At 31.4% G+C, this 12,744-nt stretch overlaps 2 protein-coding genes across 3 annotated transcripts in view; one reads left to right on the top strand and one right to left on the bottom strand.

Annotated features, from left to right (window-relative positions):
* Positions 1-9: 9 nt before the first annotated feature.
* On the bottom strand, positions 10-3,009 carry Rpl18 (ribosomal protein L18). The gene is made up of 4 exons (XM_076763453.1): positions 2,949-3,009; positions 2,724-2,810; positions 1,881-2,087; positions 10-415 (listed from the first exon to the last, which is right to left on the bottom strand). The coding sequence occupies exons 1-4, from the start codon at positions 2,949-2,951 to the stop codon at positions 146-148; spliced, it is 567 nt and encodes a 188-aa protein (XP_076619568.1). The 5' UTR covers positions 2,952-3,009; the 3' UTR covers positions 10-145.
* Positions 3,010-4,428: 1,419 nt separating this feature from the next.
* Sk2 (Sphingosine kinase 2) overlaps positions 4,429-12,744 on the top strand; it is a 30,570-nt gene continuing 22,254 nt past the window's right edge. Inside the window, exons 1-2 of one of the 2 annotated variants that reach the window (XM_076763449.1) lie at positions 4,429-5,065; positions 5,154-5,513. In XM_076763449.1, coding sequence (XP_076619564.1) covers positions 4,909-5,065; positions 5,154-5,513 — 517 coding nt within the window. In that variant the 5' untranslated portion in view covers positions 4,429-4,908. Of the gene's footprint in view, positions 5,514-12,744 lie in introns of both variants that reach the window. The other variant, XM_076763448.1, reaches the window with a different exon arrangement.

The raw sequence follows: 12,744 nt of genomic DNA, 5'->3' as shown, positions 1-12,744 counted from the left end.
GTGTAAAAATGTTACGAAGCCAACATTTATTTTCCAACCGCCTCGACTTTCTATATAAAAGAATGTGGAGATAGACAAAAAATGCCTAGATTTCGTAAGTTAACATAAGGCTATGGTACAATAAATGATGGCAAATAAACAAAATTTATTTCTTATAACCACAGCTTCGCCTGCGGCCTCTTGCTCTCTCAAACTTTCGACCCTTAGACCGTACTAATGGTTTTGTGTGAGAATGTGGTACACCAGGTGCAGGTCCAAAGTGTTTCACGGCTTCACGGGCATTACGACGACCTTGCATTAAGACTGTTCGTTTTCCAGTTGGCGCACATAATGCTAACTGATCGAATGTGATCAGCTTACCTCCAGCTTTCAAGATACGAGCCCTAGCTTTTTCAGTAACGCGTAAAGCACAGACCTGTAATATAAAATCGATAAATGAAATAAATGCATTGACTATTCTTGAGCCAGTACAATTATCTGATTAACGGCTGTTCTTCCAAATGACGATGGACCGCTTGCGGCCCGGAACGAGAGCGACACTATATAGGGTGTTCGGCCACTCCTGGGAAAAATTTTAATAGAGGATTCTAGAGGGCAAAATAAGACAAAAATCAAGAATACCAATTTGTTGATGGAGGCTTCGTTAAAAAGTTATTAACAATTAAATTCAAAAATTTCAAATCGTTCTGGAAAAATTATTTTCGGTTGCGGGAATCAATTACAATCATTTTTGGTGAATACACATACTTCCGAAATCCTACCCAGTTTTGAGAAAAAAATTCCTTACCGAAAGTACAATTTCTGGCCAGAAATGTCGGCCCGAATTTTTATGGGAATCTTTAAAACGTCATAACTTCTGAACGGATTGGTCGATTTTAATGTTTAAAAAAGCAAACTACGCGTATTTTGATGGGGAATATATATAAGTCGCAAAAATATTTGAAAAGTTGGTCCTTGACCCCGCAAAATGAGAAAAACCCCATAAAAATGCTCCAATTTTCAAACGTCCATATCTCCTACAATAGTGAATATATTTCAATGAAACTTTTTTCTGAAGTAGAGCTCATGGGTACCTACAAAAAAGTATTAGACAACTTTTCTGTAGGGCGTCAAACAAAATTACTAAAAATGAAAAAGGAATTTTTAAGAAAAATCGACAGGGGGTAGGTGCCTAAATTTTTCGGCGAAAATGAAAAGTTTCGAATCGTTCTGAAAAAATTATTTTCGGTTGCGGGGGTCAATTACAATCATTTTTGGTCAATAGACATACCCCCGAAATCCTACTCAGTTTCGAGAAAAAAATTCGAGAAGGCGTGAAATTTTTCGACGGAAAAAAAAAAATTTCAAATCGTTTTGGAAAAATTATTTTCGGTTGCGGGAGTCAATTACAATCATTTTTGGTCAATAGACATACCCCCGAAATCTTGCGCATTTTTGAGAAAAAAATTTGGTACGGTCGGAACTTTAAACGTTAATAACTGTTTAACGAAGCCTTCATCAACAAATTGGTATTCTTGATTTTCGTCTTATTTTGGCCTCTAGAATCCCCCATTAAAATGTTTCCCAGGGGTGGCCGAACACCCTGTATATTTAAGTTTAATTAGGATAGTATATTACAAACTAACATTTTCTGGTCAATAAAACTAAAATTTTACATTTAGTACTCATTTACCCTCCCTCTTCAACCCTCTAAATTTCATGTCGATCGGCCGCGGGTACCATTCGGAAGAATATCCCGATTAATTAATAGCAAACATAGAATTAGTAAACTATGTAAATTATTATTATCAGTTTAAATGAGAAAATTAAAAGATAAATGTACAAATATAAATGCTACAAAATTATTTGTTAAAACAATATGCTGTGGATAGTTTATTTACCGTAAGCTTTGGAACCTCAAAAATCCTCGAGTCATCTGTTACTGTGCCAACAATTACTGCAATAGCATTTTCTCTTCCAGGTTTCTTCATAAATCTGACAACACGTGCAAGAGATATTGGAGGACGATGTATCTTGCTCATAAAAAGTCTCTTGAGGATAATCTTATTAAACTTAGCATTTGTACGTCTAGCCAGGAAACGGTAAAGCTACAATAAAAACATGAAGCACACACTTGTATAAGATAGTTTAGAATAAAATAATGTTGATAAATGTTTGCATTGAAATATTAATAAACTGTCCATAACATTATAAGAAGTAAATGATTATAAATCAATTCATGTTGCAACTACAGATGTTGCCATGATATAATCTGTAAGTTGACTGTAATTTCATTTTACACAATATGTTCTAATACATCATTTCAAATACAAAAATTTAAATGTCTATTAGTTAAACAAAATTATCTTATAAGCATTAATATTGAATGCAAACTTCTATCAATTTTGTATTGCATTGTGTCAACTGGAATAAGATCTTTAGCCTACTGCTACAAGACTGAATAGTAAAGTTGACCAAATTTCCTTTAGCGAATGTTCAAATTGGATTAGTCCATGAAAGAACTAACACAGAGTGCAGTTCGCAAAATAAATTTATAAGTATCACGTGTATATAATACTAACAATACGATGATATATCAACAAAAACATAGACTACAAGTACTGTGTTAATTAGATTCTAACAAAGTTCACGTCAAACAAACTATATAATATAATTATTAACGAATTAAATAAATTATATTCATCTTAAAAACAGAAATTGAAAATACACGTGGATGTACTCACTTTGACGAGGAGTCGCAAATAGACATCTTGCGATTTAGGTTCTGTACGCCGAACCTTCCTATCGTGTTTGTGGTTAATATCGATACCCTACAAACGAAATAATTATCATTAACTCTCTTTAACACCTCTGAAACCTTATTAAAATCTCCACTCATTGCGATCGGCATAGATGAATCAATTGTCTATTGATTTTATAAATACAACAAATCCACCGCATCGCCTTACCATTTCGATAAACCGGAAAAGAAGCGGACGATCTCGTTCTCGAAGTCGATAGGGATTCGTGAAAACGGATGTTTAAGAGGGCGTTGTTTACTGTGTTGTAAAGTTGCCGTCGAAAAAATACTAAGTCGAAAAATTAATTATAAACTATAAACTGAATACATATATTTTCTACAATTCTTATTAGGAATGTCGATATACATAATAAAGAAAAGATTCATTCAAATAAAAATAATTTTAACTATTTACCTGTTGCTCTTCAGAACCAGAATTGCCAAGCTAAAGAAGAAAAAACTCTATACAAATTTATATAGTAAGAAATATTTGTTTTGTAAAATATTATTTTCCAGTAGTATTTTTACATAATACATCGCAAAAAAAGGGATGTTATAATTCATTGTAAACAATTTATTACAAAAAAGTATTTTTTTCGCTCGTGATACTCGATAGTAATTAAAATGTAACTTGTCATTATTTCATGTTATCAAATTGTATAAACAAATTAAATTGATATAGGATAATGATAATTAATATTATAACCTCTTTTGATTTCGTTTTCAGACTATTCAAATGTTTAAAATTATTTTTGTAAAAAAAAGTAGTGAAACAGAAAATGTTCGATTTTATGTATACGCGACATTTACAATAATTTTTAAACAACCTTGCCTTTAGTGTTTATGTAATATTGTTTTAATTATTATATTAAACGGTTTTTCTTAATTGGAAAAATCAATAACACGGAGATAATAACAATATATCTTTAAAGCTTTGAAATAACAATCAATGAAATGTGTAATTCTTTCATTAAGAAACAAATTATTGTTCATTTACATTTACAATATATAATTTCATGTTATTAATATGTACTATTAACTATGCAATCGAATTCTTAAACATTTTGTAATCATTTTTACGCTAAAAATGTAACATACTACATACACTTTTCGTTGTAAAAAGAATTACAAAATATTCAAGAATAATACTCGAGTTTTTGGAGGGAAAGTGTCTGACAGCCATAGAAAAACAGAATAAGTCAACATATTTAACTTTGATCGAAATTATACATATATAGTTTAATATGTCTATACAGGGTGTTTCATGTTTGAATAGTCAAACTTTGTCAGTATAATTCATAGGTCTAAACAGCATAAAAATTATATATAAACATAGGTCTACCTACATTTTTTGGTTATTTAGTTCTATAAAACATACTGACAAAATTTGGCTCCTAAAACTTGGAACACCCTGTTTATAAAAATAATTCACACGAAATTCCTAATTTGCGCAATGCAGTTTGTTGGAATTATCTAAAAGAAATATTTTTATTTATGATGAAGTACATCTTTTTAACGAGAGATAGCGTTAAGGGTACTTCAACATAGCATTTGAAACGAACTTGTGAGAATTATCTGTAATTTGTGGCCCCCTGGTGACGAGCTCCGTAAGTGCCGGCAGTAATTGGTCCTTCAGGTTTCATATAGACAGTATATGCCGTAGACTTCAGTGTGTTCGAGGCAGTTCAATGCTCGAATGCGCGTAAGTACGGGAGTAGCCGAGGTAATGGTGAGATAATTTTTTTTCAATCGCAATTCGGGATCGCACATTCTCGTGACTACGAATATTCAATTGAAAGAAAAACTTGAACAGTGTTGCACGAGCAGGATACAGAAACCGTCCATTCGTAAAATACTTTAACCAGACAATGTTGTAAAAGCGTTGCCCGAGAAATGCACGTGTTTTGATAGATTCATAAAGGTACAAAGAAAATCCATCACAGTACATTTCAGAAAATGCTTAACGAAACAAAGGAACGTGTAAACGAAAATTGAATTGTTAAGTGACCGACGTTGATACTCTTTCTTAATGGAATCTTTTGAAACGACAACATCCCGCAAAGACCAGACGAGGAAATCTATCAGTGGAATGAGATGTCTGTGCATCGCGTGCCTTAAAGATCACGATAATGGCCTGTCCATGGTACGAATATCAGTGTGATTTATGTTTCTTATCGAATGAAAGACGGTCATCAGCGTGTCATGGAGGACGGTGGTCAAGTGCATTCTGGCATTCTTCTCGAGGAAACCTTTTATGTCACGTCCAAGAAAAACACCTACTACAAGGTAAGGTTGACGGAGAAGAACCTCAGCTTAGAGAAAGACAATAGCGAAACGACGAAGGTTGAAACGATCGTTCTGAACGACATAATAGGATGCAGATGTATGCGTTCGAAACGTAAAAGCGCGGGAAGCTGTGTCTGTGGGCCAGGCACCTCGAGATCGCAGGTGAAGCTCGTCGAGTCCGTGGAAGCTTTTCAGTGCTACGATGAATTCGATACGTCGGCCTATCTTTATATTTATGCATACACTCTACGGAAGGCGCGCATGAAAGGCGTCAAGAGACGCGTGAGAACGACGGTCACTCTACGATTTCTCAGCTTTGACAAGTACGAGGATAATCTACGAGAGGCTAGCAGGTGGCGATTAGCCATCAAATGTCTCATTGCTGGCGTGCCCGTGCCTAAAAGTTTTATGAGCCCTACTCACGAGAACCTTGAATCATTGATCAATGGTAAGTCGAAGTTTTTAATGTTACGCGAGTCGCATAATAATTTCGTAAATTGCTCGACGATTCCTCCTTCTGATAATTAGATACTTGACGGAGATAATTTAGATGATAATCTTAAATAATCGATGCTTGGTATTGTGGAATAATAATACGAGACAAAAGTTTGATGCAATCGAAATATCTGTGATATTCCTGTGAAAATAAACATGATATTGCATAAATACGAAGGTATAGAAATATTTTTTTTTATTTTATCGAAAGATTCGTAAGTTTTGATAGGAAGAATTTAAGTTGCAAAAATATAATTAATTTTATAATATTAATAATAATACGAAACAAAAGTTAAATGCATAGTGTCTAATGCAATCGAAATATTTGTGGTTTTATTGTGAAAATAAATATTATATTGCATAAATATGAAGGTATTCAAATAGTTTTTTATTTTATCAAAAGATTCGTAAGTTTTGATGGGAAGAATTTAAGTTGCAAAAATTTAATTAATGTTATAATATTAATTGCATACATTTGAACAATTTTAATTTATAATTATATTTTATAAACAAACAAGAAACATTTAATCCAAATGGTTAGGTGAATTTCCATTAAAATTGTAACACACAGTTACATTGCTATCTACCTTGATATGTAAATAGAGGGTGAAATATACATTAGGATGTGAAATACTTTCTATTAGATACTTTGCATATGCAGGCCAGGTGCCAACATATCTTTGCTTGGATAAATTTAAATAAGTGTATACAGTATGCCTGTGTTTAATACAACAAGTGTCTCTCAGGCACAATGTTTTTCTTTTTCATTGAATACTAATGTAATAAGTTAAATTCAAATAAAACAATGCATAAAATCATGCATTGAATTAATTTCAGAAGCTATGTTATCTACATATTTTAATTCTTTCTTGTGTTCTTTAAATAAATACTTTATGCAATATTTGATTTCATCGATGGACTAAGACAAATTGTATAATTATATAGATGCTACTAAATAATGGATTCCATAATCCAGTTTTATACTCAGAAGAAAACACAGGAAAAAATTGCAATGTACTTTAAATAATCTTGATATTATATTCAAGAGTAATGATTGTATAATACATGCAATAAAATTGCAGGAAGAGTTGGCCATGACATTGTGCATAATTTTCTCAATGATTTATGGGAATATTAAAACATAATTAAAATATACATACAGAGTGTTCAGCCACCCTTGGGAAAAATTGTAATGGGAGATTCTAGAGGCCAAAATAAGACGAAAATTAAGAATACTAATTTGTTGACTGAGGCTTCATTAAAAACTTATTAAAAAATTTCAAATCATTCTGGAAAAATTATTTTCGGTTGCGGGGGTCAATTACAAGCATTTTTGGTGAATAGACATACCCCCGAAATTCTTCCCAGTTTCGAGAAAAAAATTCGAGAAGGTGTGAAATTTTTCGGTAAAATTAAAAAATTTCAAATCGTTCTAGAAAAATTGTTTTCGGTTGCAGAGGTCAATTACAATCACTTTTGGTGAATAGACATACCTCAAAATCCTGCGCATTTTCGAGAAAAAAAATTCAGTATGAACGGAACTTTAAATGTTAATAACTTTTTAACGAAGCCTCCATCAACAAATTAGTATTCTTGATTTTAGTCTTATTTTGGCCTCTAGAATCTCCCATTAAAATTTTTCCCAGGGGTGGCTGAACACCCTGTATATGACCATTTTTGTGTTCAAATTATTTGTAAAATTTGTTGGGGTACTGAATGATACTTTTAAAAAAATGATTACTATAAAAAGTTGCAATGATATTACACATAAAGAAAAATAATATACTTTGTTTAAACTCTAACTCGTAATTTTCCGTTGCTTTTCTGTTCGACGTCGATAAGAATTTGTCCATTATCATATTTTTACTTGGAAAATATTCAGGGTCGTCAGAGACCGTTGTATATTCATGAATTTCAATGAACAAAATTCAGTTTTATGAATTACTTTACATTTTTAAACATCCAACAGAAAATACATATTTTCTGAAAATATTGAAAATGACCGAAAAAAATGTGTAAAAAAGAATTGATTTATTCAAACAGCATGAAAAACAGCATTTTTGAAAAGTATGCGTGTTTGAAGAAATTTTAATTTAAATAGGTATGGAATATTTTTTCATGTTTGGTATTTTATGCATTCTACAGATGCATGGTTCGTTAATTATTTGGTGTAGCATAAATCTAAATTGGGCCAGCCTCTATTGGAACGAACTTTTTTTCCAATCGAGTTCCTTTTTTTATTAGCGCGTTTTCTGCAGCGTAACATCCGCGTTCGAGAGAAGCAGAAAAATCATTATTCACCGGTAGCAGAATTCTTGTGAAATTTATGTGCATTCGCTTCCTGCTTCAGACTTTTTGAACATTATTTTTTTTCCTCTTTATTTAGTAACAAATTTATACCACGTATTTCTTATTTCCCATTATAGTCAGAAAACGTTATCTTCGTACTTGAGCCATTCTTTCGTGAAATCTCGAGAATTATTATAAGATTTTCTGTTCAATATAATTTATATTTAACAGTATACAATTCGATCGAAATAGAGCCGAATCGTCGACAGAGTAATACAACCTAAAAAATATAAATTTTCCAGACAATCACTGTGGACATTTTCTCCTTGCTAAATTGTACACAAGCATTGCGTAACTTGTTCAAATAGAATCCGGTTATGCACGTTTCCTGCTTCAAGCTTGTGAATTGCATATCCACGAGAAAGTCGCTAAAATCCTAAAGTTAAAGAATCTTTAGAATCTTAACTTGTTCTTAATAACTCAAAAGAAACTTCTTGTATTTTTACAATTAGTCGCAAACGAGCGATACTTATCGTTGAACAAAGCATTTATTCAACACGAATGGTGGTGTGATTTTTTCAGTTTGCAAAGAGTACTTATATCCACAAGCCTGGAAGCGAGAGCTCTTTACAATTAAAAACGTCGCTGCTTGTGATTTTTCACTCGCGAATACAAAAATATAGGTATTTAAACGTTTCATTAGCTCTATACAGGTTGTTCAGCCATCTCTGGGGAAAATTTTAATGGGAGATTCTAGAGACCAAAATAAGACGAAAAGCAAGAATACCAATTTGTCGATGGAGACTTTGTTAAAAAGTTATTAACGTTTAAAGTTCCGCTTGTAGAACGGCGATCTGCGAACAGTAGAGCTTCTCATGCTGAATGAGAATCACTATCACGCGCACGCAGCTGTTTGTAGATCACCGTTCTACAGGCGGAACTTTAAACATTAATAACTTTTTAACAAAGTCTCCATCAACAAATTGGCATTCTTCATTTTCGTCTCATTTTGGCCTCCAGAATCTCCCATTAAAATTTTTTCCAGATGTGGTCGAACACCCTGTATAAGAGATGCTTTAGGATTAAAATTTTACATAACTACTGCAATAATTAAATGTATCGTTTCAATCTCTGAGAGAGAGGAATGTGTAGCCGTAGGAACAAAACGCGTTTCATGTGTTATTAAGTTTTCATCTGATATAATCACTATTTGTAATGCAAAATTATAGTTTGGCGATAATTCCTATGTCCGTGATACGATATTAGATTAGATCACTTTTTATCACGCCTTTAATAACAACAAACCTTTCCTGGCAAATTATTCCTGCTTTTCTGTTTATGATTAATTAATGGCAAAAGTTTTTAGAGGTACTTAGAGAAGAAAAACTATTTTACATAATTCTATATTTTGCATTTTATTTTTATGAGGTTGTATGATAAATGTGTTCGATTCTCTGTAAGAATATTAAATACTGCCAATTTTATGTAGAACTTACTTGATAAACTTACGTGTAATTTTGATCTATGATCTTCTGCCATTTTAATAATAGTTTAAATATTTTTTTACAATTGAACTCATTACTTTGTTAAAAAATCCAGATACATATATGTAATTTATTTCACAATTCGTTAATCTTGATCTTTGCAATTGCGTGATTGGACGCGATATCTGATTTCTTTGTTTAATACTGCAAGAAATTGCGAAATATTTCGACTTTCCGTGACTGGATACGAAGAAATTTTATTTGTCACAATATTTATTGCTTGGGTTCGTTAATTGCTAATATCGTGATAATGCCTGTTCTTTCATTTTTATTGCAACATAGAACATTTATTTTAAATTTAAATATTTATCAAATATTTGTATTACTTCGAACTATATGACTATTTTTATGCTGATTCAATATGATTGGCATTGAAACATGCTAAACATTTTTCTCTTCGTATTGTTCTAAAAATTATTATACAAGTAGAAAGTCGAAATAAAACATTGAAAAATTGAATTTCAAACATAGAACTATCAAGCATATTCTTACTTGTTTGATCGTATTATCGATGTATTTATTAACGTTAAAAAAAATATACGCGGGTTTTGTTCGTTGATTTCAAAAGTTTAGATTCTAGAAGTAGATAAAATGAAACATATTTCATTGTGTAACTTGATATTTATCCTCTTATCTCTTTCTCAGTTACGGTGTTGTCTGAACTATTTAAAATAATTACAATTTAGGGATAATTACACCTGCGTTTCTCATGCACCATTATGGCAACAATGGTATTATTTTTTGATGCGTGACGTAGCCATTTTCAATTGTATAACACGACCAACGAATCGTATAATCATAGCTGCTGTAATGCAGTTCAATACTGACGATTATTTTTTGTATACTTTCCAGAAGATTTAAAATCTAGAAAAATATCTAAGTTTTTGCAATCTAGTAACCACAATAAAAAATCACAATGATCTTTTAGTTTTGAACGATTATTAAGCAGGACTTATTAATCTGTCTTAAGATCTTCATTACTCGGTATTTCGAAGGTAACCGATTCCAAGATTTCGTTGCATCGGTGCCAAATCTTTGTCTCTTTAATAACACCGACAACCTGTGGCATAGTGGGAATGATGTGACTCATAAAGCGTTTCCTTTGTCGTCGAAATAGTTAGAAAATAATGTCTCGTATGTCGTATTACCATTGTCTATTATCTAATAAACAGTCCTTTAATAAGGTAGAAAACTACGTTTAATTGGTTGGAATACGTTTCCAATGCTTCTAATTATTTTCTGCCAAGCATTTTTTCCGAAGAAGCGCCCATCTATTTACGAAGGAGTTATGTAATGAGGAAATAAAATAATTCCATAGAAAAATGTGCAGTTTATTTCAGTCAATGGCTGTAGTAATATTAACATCTACGATCGATGCTAATTAAGTTCTCAGAAAAGTATAATTAATGCAATATAAAAACTATATTAGTAGGAAGTGTGTCAGAGGAAAAACCATGCGTCTGCGTACATGAAACTGTACTGGTTCAGTCAGATATGAGAATGAATAATAAAATTACCTATTTATTGTAAAAATATTTTTCTGATTTGTAGGATGTCTTAATAATTTTTGATATATGTATATTCTTCAATTATTTCGAACAGTATATTAATATTTTGTACTTAATATCGCAAAAGTATTTTATACTACTACCAAACAAAAAAACTAGTGTCTAAACATTGAATATTTCTGTTAAAAGGTATGCCATTTTATTAATTTTTATTTCATGGTGGTTTTAGTCTATCAGACTAATGGTTTATTTTTTTTCTAATTATATTTTGAATTAAGAAAAACAATAATTTTCCACTTACGTAATACTCTGTAGAACAATAATATTTAACCGAAGAAGAACTTGAATGTATTAGCTAAATCTAGTTTGACGTCAGCTTTGATGTTTGGTACGATAAAAAGAACTAAATATGGAAATCGATACGTGCAAATCCGCTCTTTATAAAAAAAAATAATCGAACGTAGTCGATGATTTGTAAAATTCTAATGAAGACGGTTTAGTTTTCCACGTGTCAGTTTAGAAGGAAATAAAACATTTTTATCATGCATGCAATCTATTTAAAATAATTTGAGTTCATGATAGTTCACTTTTGCAGTAATTTTATTCGGTAGTAGCTTAACATATTTTTTTATTACTGTACAATAGTAGTAGTATCTAATTATATCTGTATGTAACTATAGAAATAAAACAATAATACACTGCCAAAAATAATTGAGGATTGAGATTTGTCAACAATTTTTGAGACTGATAAGGTATCAAAATAATCCATATTGTTCGTTTTCTTTTTAATTTATAATCATCGACGTTTTCCACTTGATCTTTAACTGGTCTAAAATGAGTTTGCAATACCTGAAGTTTTGCAAAGGTCATTTTGCCATTATATCCCGAGAACTCCCACGTATGCAAATGAAACGAAAGGGAATCGATTTTACCATACAGAAAATGTTTACGTTGGCCTTGTTATTGAGACTATTAACATTCTCACACAGTGAGTAACATACGTGTTCGAACGGTAGTGTAGACAAAGCTTCAGTGAATAAAAGTCGTGCAATACATTTTGAACTGATAATGGTTCGTTCTTTATATAAATATTTTTTGTATAATATATTTAAACACAAATTAACACACTTTGTGTTATGAATTCAAGTGTTTTTTTTTATAATTTACGAAACATATGTTTCAAAATAAAAATATTATTTTACATTCTCCCAGCTGCAATCTATTGTGTTATATTAAAGTTGGACTTTTATTTTTGAGTAACGAATAAAATTGTTAAATTCATTCCTAAATTAAAACCTGTAAATAGATTTTTTAAACCAATATCCAGGCAAAACTAACTTACGAATGAATCTAACATTTTCATTCGTTATTCGTAAATAAAATTTGCCCAACTCTGTATCGTACCACCTCTCAGCTACAATATACTGTATTATATTAAATTTGGACAAATTTTATTTTTGAGTAACGAATAAAATTGTTAAATTCATTCGTAAGTTGGAACCCGTAAATAAATATCCAGGCAAAACTAGCTTACGAATGAATCTAACATTTTTATTCGTTATTCGAAAATAAAATTTGCTCAACTCCGTATCGTAACAGTGTTAAACTACTTGTAATGTTTTTCTAGTGGTCTTTGTGGGCGTTTTTCACTCGCTTAGTAGAATATGTTGCTATAGCAGCGAACTTGTTAAACGTGTAACGCGATGACTATGAATATAAATCGCATTCATTGCGTTCTTTTTTATTATTCAGATCCAAAGTCTAAAAATATTTATTTGCTCTTACGAATGCCAGGTTCAATGTCAGATTCTGACCAGGCACGATTAAAAGCCTCGCGATAAAG

The sequence above is a fragment of the Colletes latitarsis genome, chromosome 4 (assembly GCF_051014445.1).
Source record: "Colletes latitarsis isolate SP2378_abdomen chromosome 4, iyColLati1, whole genome shotgun sequence".
NCBI classification, from domain to species: Eukaryota; Metazoa; Arthropoda; class Insecta; order Hymenoptera; family Colletidae; genus Colletes; species Colletes latitarsis.
This window is presented reverse-complemented; position numbering and strand designations above follow the sequence as displayed.

Coding starts and splice junctions, on each gene's coding strand:
- Rpl18 (XM_076763453.1), bottom strand. Junction 2,088..2,723: donor ATTTGCGACTCCTCGTCAAA/GTGAGTACATCC, acceptor TTTTTATTGTAG/CTTTACCGTTTCCTGGCTAG. Junction 416..1,880: donor TTGAGGTTCCAAAGCTTACG/GTAAATAAACTA, acceptor TTTATATTACAG/GTCTGTGCTTTACGCGTTAC.